Source organism: Pleurodeles waltl, chromosome 1_2 (genome assembly GCF_031143425.1).
Source record: "Pleurodeles waltl isolate 20211129_DDA chromosome 1_2, aPleWal1.hap1.20221129, whole genome shotgun sequence".
In the NCBI taxonomy this organism is placed as follows: Eukaryota; Metazoa; Chordata; class Amphibia; order Caudata; family Salamandridae; genus Pleurodeles; species Pleurodeles waltl.
The window spans coordinates 449,828,233-449,854,476 of record NC_090437.1 but is presented as its reverse complement, the minus strand read 5'-3'; the positions used below and the strand labels follow the sequence as shown (position 1 = coordinate 449,854,476).

General features: G+C 45.6%; 1 protein-coding gene across 2 annotated transcripts in view; it reads left to right on the top strand.

The window, feature by feature from the left end:
- TEK (TEK receptor tyrosine kinase) overlaps nucleotides 1-26,244 on the top strand; it is a 385,575-nt gene that overhangs the window by 275,916 nt on the left and 83,415 nt on the right. For both annotated transcript variants that reach the window (XM_069240727.1, XM_069240736.1), the window contains exons 16-18: nucleotides 1,142-1,252; nucleotides 2,988-3,178; nucleotides 10,021-10,134. In XM_069240727.1, coding sequence (XP_069096828.1) covers nucleotides 1,142-1,252; nucleotides 2,988-3,178; nucleotides 10,021-10,134 — 416 coding nt within the window. The remainder of the gene's footprint in view (nucleotides 1-1,141; nucleotides 1,253-2,987; nucleotides 3,179-10,020; nucleotides 10,135-26,244) is intronic.

Genomic DNA, 26,244 nt, shown 5'->3' with positions numbered 1-26,244 from the left:
CCTGCAACGACAAGAGACTAAACAAGTACAAATGAGCCTGCTACAGACGCTAAGACTTCTTACCAAAGGAGTAAAGAGGCAGTGAACTGAGTTGCACATTTGAGCTGTGAGAGTATTTGGCTGATCTGCACCTGTGCCTATTACGTATCTAAATCAGTAGCATGTAGGAGACTGTGGATATGGGATCTTGACCATAATGAGAGAAAGTGAGGTTACTAGGAGGATACTGGGAAGATGGAGACGTAGCTTCTCACTGCTTAACACAACTTAGTTTGCAGGCATGTACACTATTTCCATTGAATTGTGTAGTATTTATTTTTGTTGTGTGATTAAAGCACTTTCTATTTCGGCAATATGTAATTGTGTCTGTTGATTGACTATTGAGTTTTGAGCTCTTGCACCCACCCTCACATTACGCCCTGAGAAGCCCATGATTGCTCGCTTTCATGACCCTGAAATTCAGCTGTAGAAATATTAGCATTTGGCCTAATTTTCAATACAATAGTTAAAGCCCAGGACACCAGTGGAAAATGACATCAACCAACATCGTTGAGGCCTGGTTGCCCCTGTCTGCCCTGTGCCCCTCTGAATGAAGAAACCTGAAACACAGCCTCTTCAAAGATGTCTTTCCCACCTGTTAGACACCCTGGGACCACCCCTCCCTCATTAGAGAACAGGGTGTTTTACGGTTGTTCTCCTGTTCAGTAGGTACTGTAAGTTCTATTAAAAACTACTGGAACTTTCAGACGCACTGCACCAGCTGACATCAGAAGCCCACCAGACTATGGACGTTCTAGCACTATGAATGGTGACATGTCATAAGTCAGAGCTTTACATATCAAATAATTAAATATATTACAGAGTACTTAGTGTGATGTGTCTTTTTGTTTAACAAAATTGAAATGAGATCAATATTCTTAAACCTATTTGGGTTGTGATAACATACATTAAAACATCCACTCATAGATACAAGTTGTATTTTAAAATATTGAGTTGCACCTTGCGGTAATACCTCTATTATATAAAACTATATAAAACAAATATGTCAAAAACACTATGCAAAGAAATAAGTATAAACATGTTGTTAGGAAAAATCTAATACTCATTAAATTATTTGCATACATTTCTATTTTTCTTTTAGAATATGCATCAAAGGATGATCACAGGGATTTTGCTGGTGAGCTTGAAGTTCTGTACAAACTTGGACATCATCCAAATATCATTAATTTGCTAGGAGCATGTGAACACCGTGGTAAGAAAATCTAAAACATTTATTTCATTACGTAGTATGCAATGTTCTCACAGGTCGCCGGCGCCACTTTGAGCGAATCAACAGAAAAGAAATGAGGGAAGAGATGAACTATTCAGTATTCAATTTGACGGGGGAGGGAAGGATACATTTTTTTTCATACAAATAAATGGGAGTAAAACAATAGGAAGCAAGTCCCAGGTGTACTATGGAGCCTACACTCTTCTATAAAAAAAAAAGTGAGACGGAGCAATTTCGATGCTGGATCTTGGGTTCTGGCACAGGAAGGTTGTAGAAAGGATAGAAGGCTTGGAGGAACATGAGATCATCTCCCCAAACAAATCTGAAAATTAGACACAAAACTTTGAATTCTATTCCATTTTTCCATTCTGAAATCCATTTTATTTTCATGAAATGAGAGTCATTTCTATATATTTACTGTATGTCGCTTCCTGATTTTACCTGGCGATGACAGACAGCAAGAAAAAAAAGCCATGTGACTGCCCAATCTATATTGGGTGGACTCCACTGGGCCTTTGTCAGTGACAGAGCCCTATAGGCACCATTGTCATTGTACTGTTGGTCTGCCCAGCTCTAAATCTGGCAGGCGGACCGAAAATTTGGCATAGAGGGTACTCCATTGCCATTGGTACAGAGTACCCTTTCTGCCAATCTCTAAATCAGCCCCTAGCCCTTCAAATTAGTTTATGAGCTATAGACAGCACAGCACTTAAAGTTAGAACATCAGCCACCAGCCCGTGTTGCTATGATTAGGTTTGCAGTGAATGGACTAACTTGCAGTTATGTGATGCAGACAACACAATTTATTTCGGAAACTGGTGTGGAACCCACGTGGCTATGTTACAGATCCTGGTGTCCTTAAACTAATGACAGCGATGGTATGGTGGCCCACTGTGAAGAAACTCACCTCCCACCTTCAAATATATATGTTGAGTCTAAAAGGACAGACTCAACATATATATTAGGCTTTCACACCTGAAACAGTTTGATGCAAATAAGTACCGGCTTATAAGGATTCAATAGTTAAAAAAAACAAATATAGATATATTTGATTCATATTTTGCTGTGGCTATTGGTAAACAAGCATTTGCAAATCAATGGGTCTCGCATTTGCTCGAGTAAGAGCCATTAGCGTTGTAAATTCCTAACTGGACTTTCCTTGCTGCATAAATTGAAAATAAAAAGTAAAACATTTGACATAAGTGAGCCGATTCAAAGCGCCACGGCCCCCATGAGTGTGAGCGCGAAGAAGAGACACAAAAGGACAAACAAATGTGCTTGCAGTCAAACGTATCAGCAAAAGTGCAATTATCCATGTAACAGGGTCAATGGCCAAGGCGGTTAACAAAACTGCCCCAAAGAAGGACAAACGTAAAGAATTTTCCAATGATAACAGGAATATTGAAAGGCAAACCCATGGACAATTGATAGTGACGGGCATGCGGTGGGCATGGTTAAAAGCCCACAGATAAATTACAACAGGCATGAGTGCTTGTGTGCTCGACCTAAAAAGTGCTGTTTATGTCTGTATAAGTGACTTTATAATTTATACTAACTTCTTTGCAGAATTTAAATTTTGTTTTATGGTAGTTACCACAGTGCGTCATCTCATTATAATCTTACTTTGTGTCAAAAAACAAAACATCAACATTGCAATCAGCGTTCTTATTTCATACTATTTATTTGTGTTAAAGCTGTGTTCCATTTTTTTCACCAGGTTATTTGTACCTTGCCATTGAGTATGCCCCCCACGGGAATTTGCTGGACTTCCTCCGGAAGAGCCGGGTACTTGAGACCGATCCAGCCTTCGCCATTGCCAACAGCACAGCCTCCACACTGTCCTCTCAGCAGCTACTGCACTTTGCTGCTGACGTAGCCAGAGGGATGGATTATCTGAGCCAAAAACAGGTATGCACCGGTAGAAGCCCAATACTTAGGCGCCACCGTTGAAGAGTCAGCTATGTTATGTGGGGGGAATCAGAACTACCTCTTGGTAACTGGTGACTCCTCAGCTATGGCAGAGGAGCGTCACACCCCTCCCCCACCAGCAGAAGCAGCTGCAAAACTTTAAAAATAAAAGAATAATAAACAATGTTTATTATTCTTTTATTTTTAAAGGGACGGGCCATGGGGGGATGACAGCCTTGGAGGGGAGTGGTGTGCACCCCCCTCAGTGCACATGTGTGTGGACGACCAAACACACATGCGCACTGAGCTCTCTCCAACCCAGCACTGTGTTGCCAGGTTGGAGAGAGCAGACACAGGCTCCCAGTCGGCCTGGGAGCGCAAAGGCAGGTCGCTTAGGCTGGGAGCCTGTGCCTGCCTGCAGTGGAGTGGAGAGCAGAAGAGCGGCGGTGCAGCGGGTCAAGGTAAGCTTGTTTTAAAAAAAACACATAATTGCTTTTGTTTTGTTCCTCTCCCCCCGCCCGCCACATTGCCCCACTGCCCGCCGCGACTGCTCTTACTGCTAAGGCCTATTTGTGGGCCTTTTTCTTGAGAGGGCCTCTTCGCTGGGAAGCACACTGGGAGAGCTTAGGGCTGGACATACACGTAAATGGGGGGGGGCACTGTATTGTAAAAACATTTATATAGCGCTCTCTACCCCTGGCAAGGCATTGCAGCGCTCATTGTGAACATGGAATCTGATCGCTAGACCTCAACACCCACCTGTTCTGCTTTCTCAAAGAGATTGTTGTAAAAGATGCCTCATTATGTACCTTTAAAGAAAAACGATGTAAAATACTACACCTGTTTGTGCGTTTCAGTATAAAATCGAGCAAGGACATATTTCTGGTCGGTAGTACACAGATCTAAATATTTATTGCTCATATATCGATTTTTAATGTTCAATGCTGACATCATCCCAAAGGCATGCTGGCAGTTCTTAATTTGTAAACAAAATAACAAGTGCCAGGGCCCAACATATTTTCAGGAGGCCACTCAGAGTTGGACTAGGACAGAAAATAAGCCCAAGCACCAAAATAAAAGTGACCTATATTAGCGAATCGGATAGCTAAAAAAGTGGCTCATGTTTGCAATCAGGGTCAATTTTGAACTTGAAAAGACATGCTGTATAAGTGGTTTGCAAGATATGGGACATTGCATGCATTTGTGCTTGTTGCAGGCAATGTTTGTTTTAACATAAGGGGAATCAACAGTAAAAGCTCACCAGCAGACCATAAAACACCCCCACAAACAGACAAAAAACGGACTCAGGCATTGACCTGTCAGAACAGCCCATCAGGCACTGCCTTGTTGCCCCACAGGTCAGTCTGACCCTGAGGCCATTGCAGCTTCCACCACCCTCTGCCCCTGTCAGCACTGTCAAATTCCTTCACCAATGCTACATCCTAATCATCACACTTGTACACCTGTGACAGTTTAGACCATCCAAAGCTTTTCTTTTCAATGCATATTATTACATCGTTAACCCCTTCGCTGCCAGGCCTTTTCCCCCTCCTGTGCCAGGCCTTTTTTTGCCTATTTGGGGCAGTTCGCGCTTAGGCCCTCATAACTTTTTGTCCACATAAGCTAACCAAGCCAAATTTGCGTCCTTTTTTTCCAACATCCTAGGGATTCTAAAGGTACCCAGACTTTGTGGGTTCCCCTGAAGGAGGCCAAGAAATTGGCCAAAATACAGTGAAAATTTCGTTTTTTTCAAAAAAATTGGAAAAAGGGGCTGCAGAAGAAGGCTTGTGGTTTTTCCCCTGAAAATGGCATCAACAAAGGGTTTGCGGTGCTAAACTCAGCAGCTTCCCAGCTTTCAGGAACAGGCAGACTTGAATCAGACAACCCAATTTTTCAACACAATTTTGGCATTTTACTGGGGCATACCCCATTTGTGCAATTTTTTGTGCTTTCAGCCTCCTTCCAGTCAGTGACAGGAATGGTCATGAAACCAATGCTGGATCCCAGAAACCTAAACATTTCTGAAAAGTAGACAAAATTCTGAATTCAGCAAGGGGTCATTTGTGTAGATCCTACAAGGGTTTCCTACAGAAAATAACAGCTGAAAAAGAAAAATATTGAAATTGAGGTGAAACAAACATCAATTTTTCTCTACTTTTTACTCTGTAACTTTTCCCTGCAATGTCAGATTATCGAAAGCAATATACCGTTACGTCTGCTGGACTCCTCTGGTTGCGGGGATATATAGGGTTTGTAGGTTCATCAAGAACCCGAGGAACCCAGAGCCAATAAATGAGCTGCACCCTGCAGTGTGTTTTCATTCTATACCGGGTATACAGTAATTCATTTGCTGAAATATAAGGAGTAAAAAATAGCTATCAAGAAAACCTTTGCATTTCCAAAAAGGGCACAAGATAAGGTGTTGAGAAGCAGTGGTTATTTGCACATCTCTGAATTCCGGGGTGACCATAGTAGCACGTGAATTACATGGAATTTCTCAAATAGATGTCTTTTTTACACACACCCCTATATTTGGAAGGAATAAATGTAGAGAAAGACAAGGGGCAATAACACTTGTTTTGCTATTCTATGTTCCCCCAAGTCTCCCAATAAAAATGATACCTCACTTGTGTGGGTAGACCTAGCGCCCGCGACAGGATATGCCCCAAAACACAACGTGGACACATCACAGAAAACAGAGCTGTTTTTAGCAAAGTGACTACCTGTAGATTTTGGCCTCTAGCTCAGCCGCCACCTAGGGAAACCTACCAAACCTGTGCATTTCTGAAAACTAGAGACCTAGGGGAATCCAAGGAGGGGTGACTTGTGTGGCTCGGACCAGGTTCTGTTACCCAGAATCCTTTGCAAACCTCAAAATTTGGCTAAAAAAACACATGTTCCTCACATTTCTGTGGCAGAAAGTTCTGGAATCTGAGAGGAGCCACAAATTTCCTTCCACCCAGCGTTCCCCCCACGTCTCCCGATAAAAATGATACCTCACTTGTGTGGGTAGGCCTAGCGCCCGCGACAGGATATGCCCCAAAACACAACGTGGACATATCACAGAAAACAGAGCTGTTTTTAGCAAAGTGACTACCTGTAGATTTTGGCCTCTAGCTCAGCCGCCACCTAGGGAAACCTACCAAACCTATGCATTTCTGAAAACTAGAGACCTAGGGGAATCTAAGGAGGGGTGACTTGTGTGGCTCGGACCAGGTTCTGTTACCCAGAATCCTTTGCAAACCTCAAAATTTGGCTAAAAAAACACATGTTCCTCACATTTCTGTGGCAGAAAGTTCTGGAATCTGAGAGGAGCCACAAATTTCCTTCCACCCAGCGTTCCCCCACGTCTTCCGATAAAAATGATACCTCACTTGTGTGGGTAGGCCTAGCGCCCGCGACAGGATATGCCCCAAAACACAACGTGGACATATCACAGAAAACAGAGCTGTTTTTAGCAAAGTGACTACCTGTAGATTTTGGCCTCTAGCTCAGCCGCCACCTAGGGAAACCTACCAAACCTATGCATTTCTGAAAACTAGAGACCTAGGGGAATCCAAGGAGGGGTGACTTGTGTGGCTCGGACCAGGTTCTGTTATCCAGAATCCTTTGCAAACCTCAAAATTTGGCTAAAAAAACACATGTTCCTCACATTTCTGTGGCAGAAAGTTCTGGAATCTGAGAGGAGCCACAAATTTCCTTCCACCCAGCGTTCCCCCACGTCTCCCGATAAAAATGATACCTCACTTGTGTGGGTAGGCCTAGCGCCCGCGACAGGATATGCCCCAAAACACAACGTGGACATATCACAGAAAACAGAGCTGTTTTTAGCAAAGTGACTACCTGTAGATTTTGGCCTCTAGCTCAGCCGCCACCTAGGGAAACCTACCAAACCTGTGCATTTCTGAAAACTAGAGACCTAGGGGAATCCAAGGAGGGGTGACTTGTGTGGCTCGGACCAGGTTCTGTTACCCAGAATCCTTTGCAAACCTCAAAATTTGGCTAAAAAACACATGTTCCTCACATTTCTGTGGCAGAAAGTTCTGGAATCTGAGAGGAGACACACATTTCCTTCCACCCAGCGTTCCCCCACGTCTCCCGATAAAAATGATACCTCACTTGTGTGGGTAGGCCTAGCGCCCGCGACAGGATATGCCCCAAAACACAGCGTGGACATATCACAGAAAACAGAGCTGTTTTTAGCAAAGTGACTACCTGTAGATTTTGGCCTCTAGCTCAGCCGCCACCTAGGGAAACCTACCAAACCTGTGCATTTCTGAAAACTAGAGACCTAGGGGAATCCAAGGAGGGGTGACTTGCGGGGCTCGGACCAGGTTCTGTTACCCAGAATCCTTTGCAAACCTCAAAATTTGGCTAAAAATACACATGTTACTCACATTTCTGTGGCAGAAAGTTCTGGAATCTGAGAGGAGCCACAAATTTCCTTCTACCCAGCGTTCCCCCAAGTCTCCCGATAAAAATGATACCTCACTTGTGTGGGTAGGACTAGCGCCCACGAAAGGAAAGGGCCCAAAACACAACGTGGACACATCACATTTTTTTATAAAAAGCAGTGCCTACCTGTGGATTTTGGCCTGTAGCTCAGCCGACACCTGAGGAAACCTAGCAAACCAGTGCATTTTTGAAAACTAGAAACCCAGGGGAATCCAAGATGGGGTGACTTGCGGGGCTCTGACCAGGTTATGTTACCCAGAATCCTTTGCAAACATCAAAATTTGGCCCAAAAAACACTTTTTCCTCTCATTTCGGTGACAGAAAGTTCTGGAATCTGAGAGGAGCCACAAATTTCCTTCCACCCAGCGTTCCCCTAAGTCTCTCGATAAAAATGGTACATCACTTCTGTGGGTAGGCCTAGCGCCCACAAAAGGAAATGGCCCAAAACACAACGTGGACACAACATATTTTTTCACAGAAAACAGAGGTGTTTTTTGCAAGGTGCCTACCTGTGGTGTTTGGCCTGTAGCTCAGCCGGCCCCAGGGGGGGGGGGGCAGAAATGCCCTAAAATAAATTTGCCCCCCCAACCCCCACCTTCCCCCGCCGGGAGCGACCCTTGCCTACGGGGTCGCTCCCCCTGCGTGACATTGGCGCCAAAAAACAAATGCCCGGTGCCTAGTGGTTTCTGCCTCCTTGGGGGCAGGTTGACCTAAACTCAGCCAATCTGCCCCCAAGGGGGGCAGAAATGGCCTAAATACAATTTGTCCCCCAGGGGAGCGACTTTTGCCTGATGGGTCGCTCCCCATCTCTAAAAAAAAAAAACAACGAAAAAAAAAAAGAAAAAAAAGAAAAATTCCCCTGGCGCCTAGAGGTTTCTGCCCCCCCCCCCCCCCGGGGGCAGATCGGCCTAATAATAGGCCGATCTGCCCCCCGGGGGGGCAGAAATGGCCTAAAATAAATTTGCCCCCCCAACACCCACCCCCCCCCGGGAGCGACCCTTGCCTACGGGGTCGCTCCCCCTGCGTGACATTGGCGCCAAAAAACTAATCCCCGGTGCCTAGTGGTTTCTGCCCCCTTGGGGGCAGATTGACCTAAAATTGGCCAATCTGCCCCCAGGGGGGCAGAAATGGTCTAAATACAATTTGCCCCCCCCAGGGGAGCGACCCTTGCCTGATGGGTCGCTCCCCATCTCTAAAAAAAGAAACAACAAAAAAAAAAAACACAAAAAAGAAATTGCCCTGGCGCCTAGAGTGTTCTGCCCCCCCCCCCGGGGGCAGTTCGGCCTAATAATAGGCCGATCTGTCCCCCGGGGGGGCAGAAATGGCCTAAAATAAATTGCCCTCCCCCCCAGGGAGCGACCCTTGCCTAAGTGGTCGCTCCCTTTGCGTGAAATTCACGCAAAGAAAAAACTCCCTGGTGTCTAGTGGTTTCTACCCCCCTTGGGGGCAGATTGGCCTCATCAAAATAGGCCAATCTGCCCCCAAGGGGGGCAGAAATGGGCAAAATATCATTTTCCCCCAAGGGGAGCGACCCTTGCCTAAGGGGTCGCTCCCCACCAAAAAAAAAAAAAATGAAACAAAAAAAAAAAAAATGGTCCCTGGTGCCTAGAGGTTTCTGCCCCCCCTGGGGGCAGATCGGCCTAATAGTAGGCCGATCTGCCCCCAGGGGGGGCAGAAAAGGCCTTCCCGAAAATATGCCCCCCTGGGAGCGACCCTTGCCCAAGGGGTCGCTCCCTTTTGTCAATTTCAATGAAAAAAAAAAAAATCCCTGGTGTCTAGTGGGGTTTCAAAAGCCGGATTGCAAGCAATCCGGCTTTTGAAACCCTCGGAGGGACTTCAAAGGGAAGGAAATACTTTTCCTTCCCTTTGAAGCCCCTCCGGGCCTCCCAAGTGATTGAAAAAGAAATGCTTTTGCATTTCTTTTTCAATCGCGCTGGAAGCAGAGCTTCCAGCGCGACGAGGGAGGCCCCTGTGACACATCAGCGCGCGCGCTGACGTCACAGGGGGGGGTGGGGGGGGGGGTCGGGGGTGGAAGGGGAAGGTCTTCCCCTTCCATCCCCGACTTGGGGGGGGAAGGGGGGTGCACGGGGGCGCGCTAGCGCGCCCCCAAGTTCCCCTGTGCCATGGACGAGATGATCTCGTCCAAGGCACAGGGGAACTGTAGCCTTGGACGAGATCATCTCGTCCAAGGCACAGAAGAGGTTAAACATTCTGCTCATGTACTTTGTTTAAAAAAACAGACAATGCTACCCCCTGGTGGAATGATGTAATTATGTGCCAGAGTTAAGGCATAAGTCTCAGAGTCCACCATAGGTAAACGTCCGGTACAAATTAAGTACTAGATACATGTTCAATGACTTACATATTCTTTCGTTTTTATATCTTAGTTCATTCATCGGGACCTGGCAGCTCGAAACATTTTGGTCGGGGAGAACTATGTTGCGAAAATAGCCGATTTCGGATTATCAAGAGGGCAAGAAGTTTATGTGAAAAAGACAATGGTAATGACTGAATCTTGCTTTTTCCGTACTATCCTTCATTATAGAGGTTTTGTTCAAGTTCAGCACTATAGTCGTGGTCAACCTACATGCAGCCAAAACTGATTTACTATAATTTTTGCTTATAAAGGTTTAGCCACAGTTGGGCTCCAAATACTTTAATATTAAAGATTATGTTGCCTTGACAAGGGCTGGGAAAATATGGAAACAATTTCATGCAACTATACTGCTTCCACTGCCGCAGGACTAATGACAGATTTCTAGAAATCCTGTGAGTGAACTAACTTTACCAGGCAGATATAATGCAGAGTTTTAAAGTGTTAATGTAGGAAAGTCTTAATTTTATTAATGACACAAAAGCAAGTATTATTCTGTCTTTGGGCCTCATTACAAGTCTGGCGGTCTTCAGACCGCCAAACTCGTGGTAGCGGTCAGACTGCTGTGGCTTTGACGGTCCAACTGCCAAATTACAACTTTAGCAGTTGGACCGCTAAAGGACCGCCATCCCGAGGGCAACAAATGCAAAAAGAACAAGTGATGGGTGGAATGCTGAACAATGTCAAGCATTCACTCCCAGTACAGAAATCTAAGCCGCCATCGTGTTTTGCTACCCAGGCCATTCCAGTTTGCTCCCATGGAGAGCCGGATCAAGACTGATTTGCATATGGCTGGGTTCAAACTGGGATGGCATGGGTAGGAAAGAAACAATGGATTTAGACTCAGATCTTTGTACTAGGGGTGAATGTTTCACATTGTTCAGCATTGCGGCCATCACTTATTCTTTTTGCATTTGTCACCCTAGGTGTGATGGGTATGCCCATACTTGGGTCCTGTGCTCCCCGTGACACTGGAGTCACGCTAACCTGGCTGATGAGTGGTGATACTTTGAAGCTGGTCCCAGGATGATTGTTTCTGGTCTAGGGAGGTCCTGACCTGGCAGTTTGGGCAGGAATGTTTCCATGGGCAGCTGAGTCAAGACTGAACTGCATATGACAGGGTCCAAAATGGAATGGCATGGCTATTCTGTCCACCTCTTCTTGTTGCATCAAGTCTGGGACAGCCAGTGAGGATAATTCCTCCTGGTCTTTGAGAAACATGTGATAACTAGAATTGTAGAGAAAGTGGATTGGACTCTTTGAACAAATGAGAGAGAAAAGTATCTGGGGCTACAGCCATGGCTTCTGGTCTCCCAGGTTAAAATTGGGGAAGGTGGGTATTGAGTCTGGATGCAAAGAGTGGACCTCAACGTTTCTGAAGGTAGTGGAATACTGGTACAGGTAACCACCAGTCACTGAAATCCTTGCGGTGGAAGGTGTACCAATCTGCTTCTGAATTTAGATGCCTCATGAGATATTCTGTGTTTACTGAAATATGATGTTGAAGGAAGTATTCTCAAAATTATTTAGGAAGGGTAAGTAGTTTTTTTTTTACCTGTTGCCTCTGAGGTGATTGATATATATTACTTTCATGAGGTTGTCCTTTCCGAGAAGAAATTAACAATGAGCACAAGTTTTCAAGAAACACTTTATCACAAAGGAGACTGCAAGAAACTCTAAATAGTTTATGCATAGAAGACTCCTTTAGAGACCATGAGGTGCTAGTTGAGAATTTGTCACAACAATTCCTGCCTATGACGACCTTGCATTAGATTCTAACAGAAGATGTAGGGTGGTACTGAAAACTGGCCAGCCATTTCCAACAAAATGTTCCAACCACCAGCTTGCTTCTTCTTTGAGTTCCTGATCTAAGGTCATTAACGTGGAATAACTGAACTCTTTTCTCAAATGATGAACCTTTGAAGAGCTCATTAATAGAGGGGTCCTGGGAATATTAGTTATGTAGAGTGTGAGGAAGGGGCTCTTTTTCACGCGATTAGCCCCCATTTGTTGCCTGATGTATGATGTAGACTAGAAACTGTAGTGCCCAGGCCCCTCTTATCCAGGTTCCCTGGGCCAGAGCTCTTTCCCTAAAACTGTTGTGATGCATTGGCACAATTGGATACACCTTTAGCTACCACTATAAGTTCCTAGTAAATGGTACTTAGGAACCGGTGCATGGGGTACTAAGGGTAGGTCCCTGAGGGCAGCAGCACTAATTGTGCCAGTCTCTAGGGCCATGCACCCAGATGCACCTAGTCCTACAATTGTAGGCTAAGTACTCTGGAGCACACCTAAACTACAGACTCAACATGGCACAATGCCTGTGTGCCCTGTCCACCACACACTGCATACACTGGAGAGATTCGTCTCTCTGGATTGTAGAACAATGCCTTCCTCTGTGGAGGTGCTAACACCCCCTTCCTCAAGAATGTGCACTGCCCTGGCGGCGAGCTTCAAAGGGCTACTGCCTTTTAAACTCGACCCCTAGGCCTGCTGCTAGCAGCAGATGGTAACCCCCCTTGCAAACCTCCACTTTTGGAGGGACCAACACTGGGAAAATACACAAAGAGTAGGAGGAGTGGCCCCACCTGGCATGCACCACCCCTAAAGTGTTGCCTGTGAGGTAGACACTCCATTTCACTTTCCTCCATCTTGGATGGAGGAAAAATAGCCTACCAGGTATAGGGAAGCGACCCCTCCCCACAGGAAGTGGTCACTTAGTAGGTGTAGCCACCCCAAGGTAGATAATCCGTTGGTCACTACCAGGTCCCCCTAAAAAGCACACTAAATGCAATATTTAGTGGGTCCCTCTAGCCCAGGAAATGAGATTTGATGGACAAAAGCTGACAATCGCCACTGAGGAGCTGCTGGACAACTGGAAAAACTCTAAAGTACCCCAGAGGACCTCCAGGCTTCGATCATTACCATAGAACTCCCTCCACACTGGAGGTACCACTCTTCATCAGCAAGAAACCAGCAAGCCAGTGAGGGTCACTTCACTGACCAGCCGTTAACTCCCGAACTGGATGCTACAGCTGGACCAAACTACAAATCGATTACCACAAGGACCAACCCTGCCAGTGTGCCAAGTTTGGTGGCACTGCGCCTTCCAGTGGTCAGACCGTGCCAATACCCTAGGTATTGGGCAGTCAACGTCCGACAACGAGAATATCAACCCGCCCTAGAATGAAAAAGGACCAGGAGGAATCCCCACTTGAGGGACTTCACAAACAACCCAGTCTTCCTGCCAGAGTGCCCCCGTTGTCCTGCAAACAATCCTTGAACCAACTTACCTCCTGCTTCTGAGAGCATCCTTGCACACAGCTCCCGGCTCACCGATTCGCTCTGCAGCTGGCTGCCCTGTGCCTAGCACCAAAGAAACTGCTATGCCCTAAGGGTCCCCAACCCTTGCGACCTCGACACTCCAAGGGGACCCCAAAGAACCATCTTTAAACTTACCTGTGCAGTGCTTTTCCAAGTGGTCCCTCTAAGTGGCCCTGCACCAGCTCCAGAGACCTTCTCCCACTGCGCCCACTGGAACCAGGAGCCACCTGAACATCTCCAGCTGGCACAGGGTGCCCACCTACAACCTTGACCAACCTGCAAAAGAAGAACTTGGTAAACCAAATGTATGATTTTATAAGTATTTTTAAAGGTGATCTTCCATTGATTCCTATGGTGCATATTTACGCACAAAAAGGCTATTTTTTATTAAACTTAAAAAGTTCATATCTCGAAAAGTACTTAACCAATCTTGATAATCTTGGACTTAAAAATTACATACAAATTTGAAGTGTTTTTTATAAATTGGTCTGGAGTTATTCCTTTGAGTGTGTGAATTGCAAGACTGAAGCGGTGAGTACAACACATGATTTGCACTTCTTCAAGATTGGCCTAACTGTTCGACCAAGTGACCTTAAAAATTAAAGCATTAGGTGACGTTGTTTTTTTCTCTGTAAACCAACGTGTGGTTGCGTGGACATCCTGCACAGTGTGCCTAACCTTGCACACTACATAGAGGGCCAGCCTCCTTCATAGAGGGCACATGTAGGCCCACCATTTGCACTAAAAGGCATAACCATATGTGATGAGAACTTAGTAAAAAAGCAACTTATTTTCTAATGATACAGAATTTTTTATTCTGGGAGTTGTAAAGTGGAGTATTTAGTGTGCAATAGAAAACAAATAAACTCTTATTGTTTGGACTGGAGTAAGTAAAGATTTTGGTTGAATGGTAACAAACCCCAAACTTTCCAAGAGAGAGATGATGGTCTGTAAATGTGAAATGAGAATTTACCAATATTGGGATAAAATATAAATCCCTCTAAGTAAATAGGAAGATTAATGCCTTGAGGCCAGTAATATGTGATCACTGGTTTGAGAAGCTTGGTAAAAACCTAGGAGTGGTAGAGAGACTGAAAGGAAGTGCTGTGAATCAGTAAAATGCTTCCTCCCATTGAAATCGTTCACACTTGCAATAGGGAGGAAAAATTGGGACAGAAATGCAGCTGTCCTTTAAGTCTAAATGGAAGGACCAAACTTCAGCTTGTTGACAATCTCTCAGATGAAGGATTGTTTCCATATTGAACTATCTGTAATGTACAAACTGGTTGAACCGACAAAGGTTTATTCCTGGACAAACATTTTAATCATTTTCTTCACATGTAAGACATTGCTTTGGATCCCTGTTGAATCAAAGATAGTAATATAATCATACCCTATGACAAGAAGGCTTCTATTTCTTCAGTGATCACCAGGAAATCTGCTTGAGAATGATGTATGGAGTGTGGGTTTATGGTTTCAACAAGGTATCTGAAGAGTTCCAGGATGCTTGTTTCTGGTCCTGGGAGGACCTAACTTGGCAGCTCGGGCTGGACTGTTCCCATGAGGAGCAGGGTCAAGACTGATTTGCATATGGCTGAGCCCAAACTGAGGTGGCATGGTGGACAAAAAAAACGATGGATTAAACCCAGATCTTTCCGACTGGGGGTGAATGTTTTCATTATTCAGCATTCCGTCCATAATCTGTTCTTTTTTTCTTTTTGCTTTTGTCGGCCTAAGTGGGAAGGGTATGCCCAGAATTGTGTCACATGCTCACTGTGCCACTGGATTCATGCTAGCCTGGCTGATGAGGGGTGATACCCCAAAACTGGCCCAAGGATGCTTGTTTCTGGTCCAGGGAAGACATGGCTTAGCAGTTTGGGGTAGACTCTTTCCATGGGAGCAGGGTCAAGACTGATTTGCATATGGCTGGGTCCAAGCTGGGGTGACGTGGTGGGCAAAAAAACAATGGACCCTTTGACTGGGGGTGAATGTTTGCATTGTTCAGCATTCTGTCCAATATATGTTCTTTTTGCTTTTGTCACCCTAAGTGGGAAGGATATGCCCAGATATGTGTCCCCTGCTCATTGCGCCACTTGATTTAAGCTAGCCTGGCTGATGAGGGGGTGATAACCAGAACCCGGTCCCAGGGTGCTTGTTTCTGGTTCAGGGAGCACCTGGCCTGGCACTTCGGGCTGGGCTGTTCCCATGGGGAGCAGGGCCAAGACTGATTTACATATGGTTGGGTCCAAACTGGTGTGGCGTGGTGGGCAGAAAAATATGGACTAAACCCAGATCTTTGTGACTGGGGGTGAACGTTTGCATTGTTCAGCATTCAGTTCATTATCTATTATTTTTGAGTTCTATTTGATAGCCTGAGACAGTTTAGAGAACCTGTGGTTCTGAAGTTATCTAATTCCAAGTCAGTAGAAACAAAGCTATTTGATCCAACAGGAATAAGTTACTATATGTAAACAGCAATTCTGGTTTGTCCTCTGAATTAGCTGCTGCAATTTGTTTACCTTGAGGATAAAAGGTTAGTCTTTGGTAATAAAATAAGAATCCAGATTGTCCTTTAATGCTGAAGTCTGTTATTGAACTGGAGTCAAGTGGCAGAAAGGGCCTCTATTCTGTTTTTGAGAATATTTCGACCTTATCAATGAAATAAAGGCAAGTTATGTATTTTGATATTTCTTTTGAAAAATTGATTGCCAAAGAATAGCCCTTTGACAGCTGGACATCTCTCCTTAGAAGGTAATTCTGTTAGTTTGGGGGCCATTTTCTTAAGATTTCCTTTGTGTAGCTCTGAGAAAGGTTGTTGCATTAGTGTGGCCAACTAGGCAAATTATTAATTGAGCCAGCTGGACAATTAATTGAGATCAATAGTTAAAGACTCTGCCCCTCATTCCAACCGCGGCGGGCGGCGGTCGCCGCCCGCCTGGCTGGAACCGCCATATGGCCGCTCCGCGGTCGAAAGACCGCTGGGGCCATTCTGACTTTCCCGTTGGGCCGGCGGGCGCTAGCCAAAATAGCGCCCCCCGGCCCAGCGGGAAAGAGGCCTGCAGCACTGAAGCCGGCTCCGAATGGAGCCGGCGGTGTTGCAGGTGTGCGACGGGTGCAGTTGCACCTGTCGCGCTTTTCACTGTCTGCTAGGCAGACAGTGAAAAGCATACTGGGGCCCTGTTAGGGGGCCCCTGCACTGCCCATGCCAGTGGCATGGGCAGTACAGGGGCCCCCAGGGGCCCCAGGACACCCGTTCCCGCCAGCCTGTTCCTGGCGGTAAAAACCGCCAGAAACAGGCTGGCGGGAAGGGGGTCAGAATCCCCATGGCGGCACTGCTTGCAGCGCCGCCATGGAGGATTCGCCCAGCCGGGGGAAATCCGGCGGGAAACCGCCGGACCTGGTTTTCATGGGCAATGAAGCACCGCCAGCCTGTTGGCGGTGCTTCAGTCGTCCGTGGCCCTGGCGGTCTTGGACCGCCAGGGTCAGAATGACCCCCTCTGTTTGTTCTACCATTTAAAAAATCTTGGTATCCGACCTCCTTGTTTCTAAGGGCCTGATTTCGTTTTTAGTGGATATAAATCCCATAGGATATAATGGGATTTATATTTCGGCAGACAGGTTATCTGTCACCATTGTAATGGAGTAACCTGTCAGCCAAATTCTAAATCAGGCCCTACGGGGCAGAATTATGAAAAGTGGCACTGCACTAGCCACTTTTTTTGCGCCACTTAGCGCCCCCCTAACGCCACCATGTGTGCACTGTATTCAAATATGGCGCACCCTGGCAGTAGTCAGGGGGACTAGCATCCTCATTTTTGATGCTAGTCCGGTGCTTTGCAGGATTAGCGTAAACAATTATGACGCTACTCCTGCAAAGCATCCAGAGGCACATTGTTTCCAATAGGAGCCTCTTTTTAACGCATGCACTTAGAATTGCCCCTGATGGGCAAGTGTGAGAATAAAAAGAAGAACATCAAAAAATGCAGATAAAAATGGCACAAAGGAATATCATAGATTCCTTTGCACCATTTTTACAGCCCCCCTAGTGCCAGACGCCCCCTTGCACACATTATGCCTGGCGCAAGAGGTTACAAAGTAAATATGTGAATATGGTGCCCCGTTTTTGCCCATCGAACGCCACATTAGCGTGAAAAAAATGATGTGTTGGATATCATAAATCTAGGCTTAAGTGTTTTAATGGGCTGACTAAGCTCAGTCAGTTCCATTTTTGGTGTATTTAATGTACTTTAAAAAGAAATTTGGGCCTGCAGGGTCAATGACAGGAGTATAAAGAACCTGATCTGAAATGATGGGACAGGGATCTTCAAACTTCACAAATTTCATCTTATTTCTAATGAAATTATTTAGAGGCTGCCTAATTCAAGCCCCATAGTCTTCCACCTGAGGGATGTTGGCCCAATCTGTAAAAAGAGGCTTGATTAGTAATGACAAATCAGCGATTCCTCTGTTAGGTCATATGTGTGCATTCTTCTTTTCCTTAGGAAATTCAGAAAGTCTTTTGAGCTTTTTTCATTAGAACCAAACCAGCGAAGGTCTAAGTCATCTTGATTGTCTAAATCAGAATCAGGAAAATTGATAACTACATCTGAATCAACATTGCACGGACCATGGTAAATATCAGTTTGTTTTCTTTTTCTATTTTTGAATCTACCCACTTTAGGGAGGGTCTCTTGTACAGCATACTTGCAAAATCTTCATAGGTTGTACCTTCCTCACCACTATATCTCGGCCAGACGTTATGACAGCAGATGGTCCTACTTTATGCACAGGCCCTTTTTTCATAACATGTACACTTCTGATTCCTGTTATTTACACCTTTGAAGGAAAATTTACAACAAAGGATATGGACCTTTTATCTAAACAGGTGTGAGGTGAGTGATGTAAAGCAGTGGTTGCAGGTCTGGTGGAATGATCCCACAAACCCTCAGGGGGTTGCTTCTTGGCCAATGCATAGCAGATTTTGATGCAAAGAATGACAGCAGAAGATGGTCTATTTCTGCACTGCCCGACCTTTTTTCACACCAACACAACCCATGAAGAGTTGGTCGTCAACCCAGAACTGGTATGATCCAGAGACGGAGTCACGCCTCTTCTTTAGAGGGATGTGGAGGTGCAAAGAAAAAGTGGGCAAGGTGACAGATTGACCCGCATGAAATGGTGTCACCACTTTTGGGAGGAAGGAGGCCCTACTGCGAAGTACCAATTTGTCTGGAAAAAACAGACTAGTAGGAAGGCTTGGATGATAAAGCCTATAGTTCACTCATCCTCCATGCAGATGGCATTGTCCTGAGAAACACTGTTTTGATCGTGAGCAGCCTCAGGGGACAATTATGAAGAGGCTTGAAAGGAGCACACATCTAGAATGTGAGGTCCAAATTAAGGTCCCTCTGAGGCATAATAAAAGAAGAAGGGGGGAAACAATAGGTGACTTAAATAAAGGAGGGTTGGTCAGGCAGCCGCAAGAAGCCAGACAGAGCAGAAAGGTAACCTTTAAAGTGCCCAAATCAAAGCCCTGATGGGCAAGTGTGAGAATAAAAAGAAGAACATCAGAAAGGGAAGCAGAAAGGAGGTCAATGGACATTTATTTATAATATATTACAATTTTCTTCCTTCAGAAGGCCTATACCGTCTTGGTAGATAGATGCCTGGCTGCCAGAATACCATTGAGTCTTCGGGAGGTCGAAAGCTGTCAATTGTCGCCGCTCAAACTCCTCGCAAGAAGGCATAGAGTTGACAGGTTCCGGTGAAGAAGTCTCCCCTCCTGCTGTGACACAAAATCCTCCAAAAGGGGCAGCCTGATCGGAGGTTCAATGCTTAGACTCTCCATGCCCAGTCCGGAGCCACAAGGATGACTTGGGCTCAGTCGTTCCTGATCTTCTTGAGAACTCTGGGCAGGAGTGGTATGGTGGAAAGGCATACAAGAGGCCTGGGCTCCACTCTAAAAGCCACCTTGGAAACTCCAGCATGCAAAACTGCTGACACTGCATGTTCTCAACGGAGGCAACCAGACCTAACCAAGGCTCTCCCCACTGCTGAAAGAGACCCTGCTCCACCTCCGGGTGGAGTCACCACTCGTGATCCACTAGGCATCAACAGCTGAACTAGTATTTGCTGGGGTTTGTGAAATCTCCCAGATGTTGAACCACCATACGTCCTACTGGTCCAGCCATGTCCAGAGGAGCAGAGCCTCCTGACATAGGATACTCAACCTCACCCCTTCTCTTTGTTGCAGTACCATATGGTGCTGGTGTTGTCCTGCACTAGCCTTCTCTTGCTGGAGGGTAGAAAGGCTTCCAGTGCCAGTCCGACTGCACGGTGCTCCAGCATGTTGATGTGGAGTCCAGATTCCACCGGAGACCAGAGTCCTCTGATCTCCACATCTCTCAGGTGGCTGCCTAATCCCAGGAGTGACTCATCTGTCACTACTGTGAGATCTGGGTGGGGAAGGGAGAGAGCGCTGCCTCTGACCTAATGGTGGTTCGATACCCACCACTACAGGTCCTTTGCAGTTCCCTCCGAGATCTGGCCCATGTCAGAGAGCCTCCATATGCTATCTGGCATGCATTAAAAGCAGGATGCAGAAGGCAATGAGGCCCAGAAGCCTCAGAGTTAGACTCACCGAAAACCAGGATAGAGGCTGAAACATCAGTATCATAGCCTGAATATCCAAGACTTGCTGCTCTGGAGGATAAGCCCAAAACTGGACTGTGTCCAGAAAAGCTCTGATGAAAGGAAGCATCTGGGAGGAAGTCAGGTGTGACTTTGGAACGTTTAGAGTGAACGTCTACGAATGCAGGAGGTCCGCTAAAGTCTGGAGGTGGGAGACAACAGTCTGGGGGCAGCCCGCCTTCAGCAGCCAGTCATCTAGATAGGGGAAGATTGACACCCCTGATCTGCGCAGATGAGCCGCGTCCACCACCATCACCCTAGTTAACACCTGAGGGGCACTGGTAAGGTGATGAGTAGCATGGTAAACTGAAAATGCTTGTGATTTACTGTGAACTGCAAGTACATCTGTGGGCAGGCAGGATGGGGATAAGAAAATAGGTATGCTGTAAGTCGAATGCTATCATCTAGTTTTTGGGATCCAGGGCAGACAAGACCAGAGCCAAAGTGAGCATCTTGAGTTTCTCTTATCTGAGGAAGACGTTGAGGGTTCAGAGGTCTAGGATAGGGCGAAGACCCTTGTGCTTTTTTGAGAACCTGAAAGTAGTGGAAGTAGCAATCACAGCCTACTTCTGGCCCTGGAACCCTCTCCTTGACCAAGAGAGTCCTGACTTTCTCGCGGAGCAAGGTCAGGTCCTCCGTCAGCTGCTAGTAAGATGGAGGAAAGGAGGAGGGTAGATTCAAAGGGGAGGGAATAGCCCCTCCGAATGATCTGTGTAACCCACCTGTCCGATGTTATGGACTGCCAATGGTGTAGATGATGGTGGAGTTTGCCACCACCTGGACGCCCATGATCTTGAAGGGCAAGATTAGGAGGGCTTAGAGGCTGCAGCTTCCAGGGGGATGGAGGTTGTGGCAGACCACTGCCTACCTGACCCACAGGGTCAGGATTAACCGCACCCATGCATAGGTTGGGAGGCATGTACAGGAAAGTAGGAAGGGATAGGGATGTTGCGGTTGAACACCCCTTCCTTAGCCACAAAAGGGTCAAAAGGCAGACTGGGATTGACGCAGACAGCTGAGAGGCTCAAGAACGTGGCCTTAGCCTGTGAGTCCCTAAAGTGCTCCAGGACCAAGGCTGCTTTCTCTCAAAACAGATGGTTGCCATCAAGGGGCATATCCATGGGGGTAGCCTGGACATCCTCTGAAAAGCCAGATGTTCTCAGCCAGGTGTGGTGTGTGAGTGTCACTGTTGTGTAAACCTCTCTGCCCAGCAAGTAGGTCATGTCTAAACCACAGCAAATATTGAACTTGGCTGCAACTCTCACGTCCTTGACTGCTTAGGAGAGAATGGCCTGGGCCTCCTTCAGGATCTGTGCCAGCCCCTGCGCAACCATATCCCACACTGTGTGGGAATGGCAGCCCAATAAGCATGCAGTGTTCACTGACCACAATGCAAGGCTGATGGAAGAAAACATTTTATTTCCAAAGCTTTCCAGCCTCTTGGGTCCATGTCCAGGGATGCAGCAGGGAATGCACCATGGGAAGTGGAAGCCTGGACCACCAAGCTTTCTGGGGTGAGGTGTTGGCTGAGAATATTTGAGTCCCCTGTGGCGGAGCAATGGCGAAGGCAATTGTCCTGTTCGCAGGAGCCCCCGTGCTGGGCTTGGACCAGGTTCCCAATAGGACATCTTTAAGTGTTTTGTTGAAAGGGATCAGGGGCTCAGAAGAGGAAGCTACTGGCTGTAGTGTTTCTGTCAAGATCTTGACTGCCACAGAGGACAACTCAAAGTCCCCGATCTCAGCTGCCCTCTTCACCACCATAGGGTACATAACTCCCTCCTTCGTAGCCACAGTAGGGGGAGAAAGCATGCTGGTATCTGGAGACCTGTCCAGACCACTGCCATCATCCAGTTCTTCAACCCAGTTCATGTCCTGACTGTCAGACTGGCATTCGAAAGGGTCCAGTGACCCCTCCCATTTTTCCCTGAGTCATAGTCCTTCAGAATAGGGCTGAGTTACAGACTTAGGGCACGCGGGTCCTGTCGGCGCCGGAGTCGGTAGACTCCACTATGGCTCTGTGTCACATTCCGGGATCCAAATGGGGCTGGCGGCACGGGTTGGCACTGGTGGCACCAAGGGCATTGGCATCAGGACTGGCATTGGGAATGGTAGCACTGGCATTTTCGGTGCAGGTCTAGATCCCTGATCGGATCCATGGGGACCCATCAGAACTGAGGCTGAAGCCACCAGCGTGGAACTAGATGGGGCCCCCTCTAACCCTGCGGGGCCTGAAGGCGCCCTGGTGGGATTGGCTGGCTCAAAAATGAGGCGCATGGCCTCATTAAAGACTATTATTTGATCAGGGGTCACTGGTTCCTGGAAAAGCCGAGAGACGCAAAGTCGATGCAAGCGTAGGCTCCACAGAACCATGCCTTAAACACTGATGCTCCTTCGTCACATCAGCTGTTGAAACAAGAAGTAGAGGCAGGCTTTGACTTGTTGTACTTCTTGTTCCTCTTATCTGAGTGTCCCGAAGGCTTAGGGTGGGACCCAGAGTACTTGGGGCTCCTTCAGCGGTCCCGGGACCTTCCCCTAGACCGGGACTGAGATCTCTGAGGAGTCCTGCGACGTGGAGTCGCCTGCCGGGGCGCTAGCAGCTTTAGGGACCGCACCTTCAAAGCCTTTGGCGCCGTGGCTCGGCAGTCGGATAACGACTTGTAGTCATGGTTGGGCTCCAGACACCACAGACACACATGATGTGAGTCCATAACTGACATTGGTCAGTGAAAGGTGCCACATGGTTTAAACCTGTCTTCCTCGAAGACATTTCCTTTGCACACCAGGAGGAAAAACACTCAAAAAGGGGGTCAACAAAACATCGAAAAAACTTGAACATTACAAACGGCAACAAGGGTCTATTTACTGCACATCTCGTTTCGTAACAAATAGTATGGAAGTGGTGCTCACTACATGACATCACACCTGTTGCCCCAATGTGTATGTTTCAAACAGAGAAATCCAGTCAGAGCATAAATATACAAAAGCTGAGCACTCTTCGTTATAATCAAACAAATGATACAAGTAATCAAGAAAAATTATATAACACATAATCATGAAAAAACATATGTCAACAGTATCAGTAAAAACATTTTGTCAGAAAACATTTTGTCAGAAAAAATTCTATCACAAAAATTACATCATAATAACAAATTATACGTCATCTTGTAGTCAGCTCTTAACATAAATCACAAAACAACCCTATAATGTACAATTCTTATTACGAGTAAGATGAAAAAACATCTGGAAAAAGTGTAAGAAGGACAAAACACCCCAAAGTGTATAACCAACAGGCAGAATTAGTAATTTATTCAGCAAAACAGCCAATATTAAAAATATATCTGATGTCATATGTGACCACAATTCCGAATATGTGACAAAGTATAGAAAAGAAAAGAAACCTCACCACAAGTGCCAAAAGGAGTCATGATTGAACTAGTGAAATGTTAAATTAAAAACAATGCATGCACTTTTTCCGGGTGTTTTTTATAATAGCAATACATAGGTATTGCATTTTATTTATATTGTTTTTTGAAGCATAAAGATGATTTATGATATTTAGGTTACAATATGTTTGTTATTACCAGTCCTGAAAAAAGTAGGAATGAAACACGTGTCGGCTTAACTCTTCATCTGATCATTATCATCAATACACTAAAGGCTTTTTTCATCCTACCCATAATAAGAACTGAATATTATAGGGATGATTTATTTGTCGAATTGAGACTATTATAGTAGTTTTGTGATTTACATTAAGAGATGACTACCAGATGAAGTAAATTTGCTATTCTGATGGACATTTTGCTGAATAAAGTTTTTCATTGATTCTGTTGATGTATGTTTTTTTCTTTATTACTTGTTATATCATCTGCTTGATTATAATGAAGAGTGCTCCACTACCTTTTGTATATTAAAATGTCAAAAAAAGCTTGTCAAAAAGTGACAGAGGGCAGCTGTCTCTGGATCTGCGCTGACTGGTGCGGAAAAAAAAAGTACTGACATCAGCGGGCCGAGTCTCTCCCACATAGATTATCTATGTACTCTTGCACACCAGATACACATCTTTTCAGATGCTGACCATCTTGCTCGAGGGCATCACAGACCACTCCCCCACGTGGGCAAAATTAAGGTTTGAGGGGATGCTGCACTTCACACTATCTCACTCAACACATAGGGCCTGATTCTAACTTTGGAGGACGGTGTTAAACCGTCCCAAAAGTGGCGGATATACCACCTACCGTATTACGAGTTCCATAGGATATAATGGACTCGTAATACGGTAGGTGGTATATCCGCCACTTTTGGGACGGTTTAACACCGTCCTCCAAAGTTAGAATCAGGCCCATAGTACCTTAAATTACCCAAACCACAACAGAGTACTAAGTACGTTACCTCTGCACACATGAACACTATGAAATACTCCAAAATCGTTTATATTAGGGTACTTAAAGTAAATTACATATCATCAAAATACTGACATTCAGATATTTAGATTAGTGCAGTCATAACCTCCTAACATACAAGTTCCAATGTATACAATCCTTGATTCAACATCCATTGAAGTTCATTTCAAATTTTTCCTCCACAGTCCAAATAATCTCTTCCACACATCCAGTATGTATTTCCTAGGTAATTGATCCCAAAGATTAACAATTCAGTCCATCATCATCGTCAACACGTGTTTCATCCGGGGAGTACCCCTCGGACTTCTTCAGGACCTCCTCAATCACTTATATATTTGATAGAAACAAAAGATTGTATGTTGAGAGAAATGCTGAAATAGATCGAATTCGGGGAGCTTCGGCTTTAACAATTTGGTAGCGTATTCGCACACAAAGTCGGAATAGAGAGACCAGTACACAAGACTGGGATGTGATTTAGAAATACACACAAATTGCTGGATACAGTAGAAACTAGGATACTCTAGGATACAATCTTTTGTTTCTATCAAATATATAAGTGATTTGAGGAGGTCCTGAAGAAGTCCGAGGGGTACTCCCCGGATGAAACACGTGTTGACGATGATGATGGACTGAATTGTTAATCTTTGGGATCAATTACGTAGGAAATACATACTGGATGGGCATTAAGTCTTACTTTAGCAAGCCAGAGGGTGTCAGTGCCACAGGAGATGTTAACAGGGGAAAACATACGTCTACCTCCTCCTATTTTACAGAAAATTTCCAAAACTCCTCTGGCAGGCCCCTATAATGAGCAACTGATACCATACCCTACTGTGATATATAACACTCAGATCGGTTTGCAGTATTGGGGGTTACTAGAAAACACATAACACAATGAAGTTACAGGTGCTGACCCTGCTGTCTGTTGCAAATGAGGGAAGAGATGTCACCACTACATAGCTTAATTTCTTAAGGGGAGAAATCAAGAGCTTGCTTGACTGCCTGGGAAGATTGATCAAGGCACTGAATGAGAAACTGGGCAGAGTCTCAGTCCTGATAGTGAACATAAATACCACATTACCGGGGAATACAACGCATCAATCTGAAGTATGTATTAGACAATCTCTGTAGCAGAGCTATAAAAACCAAGAGCAAATTTCAGTACATTCATGAGCCAATAATTCTGCTAAGCTGGACAGATGCCTCCTAGAACAAGCACTATCGGAAAAGCAGCGACCCCATCATGTAATTCTAACATGCAGAGGGGGCCAACCTCAAATGTCCCACCCAGGCAGAAAGAATCAGTCTCATATAGTAATTACAGGAAGACTTATAACGCATGTTCCAAGGAGCTTTTGACTACGCCCCATAATATATACATGACTAACGTTGCAAAAATCCCTCGGTTGCCCGGGAAGCACATGATTCTCTTGTCAGTAAAACCATACACTGGGTCAGGAAAATCAGAGGATGTAGATCCATTATAAGGGAAGATATATTGTACCAAACATGTATCAGAGGCATTGATCCATATCATGACTGCAAAGGGCTGAAATTAAGGAATCACGGCCTTGTGGAAGGGGTAATATCATTAAAACACAGATTTAGGCCTCCCATAGGATCACAAATAAGATTCAAGGTAAACTGCCCAAATGCGCCAACAGTAAAATCGAATGCCAATATCTATAATGACACAGCTTGCCACTACCCCTCTCTCAAACCCCCAGTGACCTATTCGAGATTGATTGACTGCAGGGAACCCAGATAGGTACCCCAACTATCTCAGCACATACAGTAAATGAACCAGTCTGCCCGCCTGG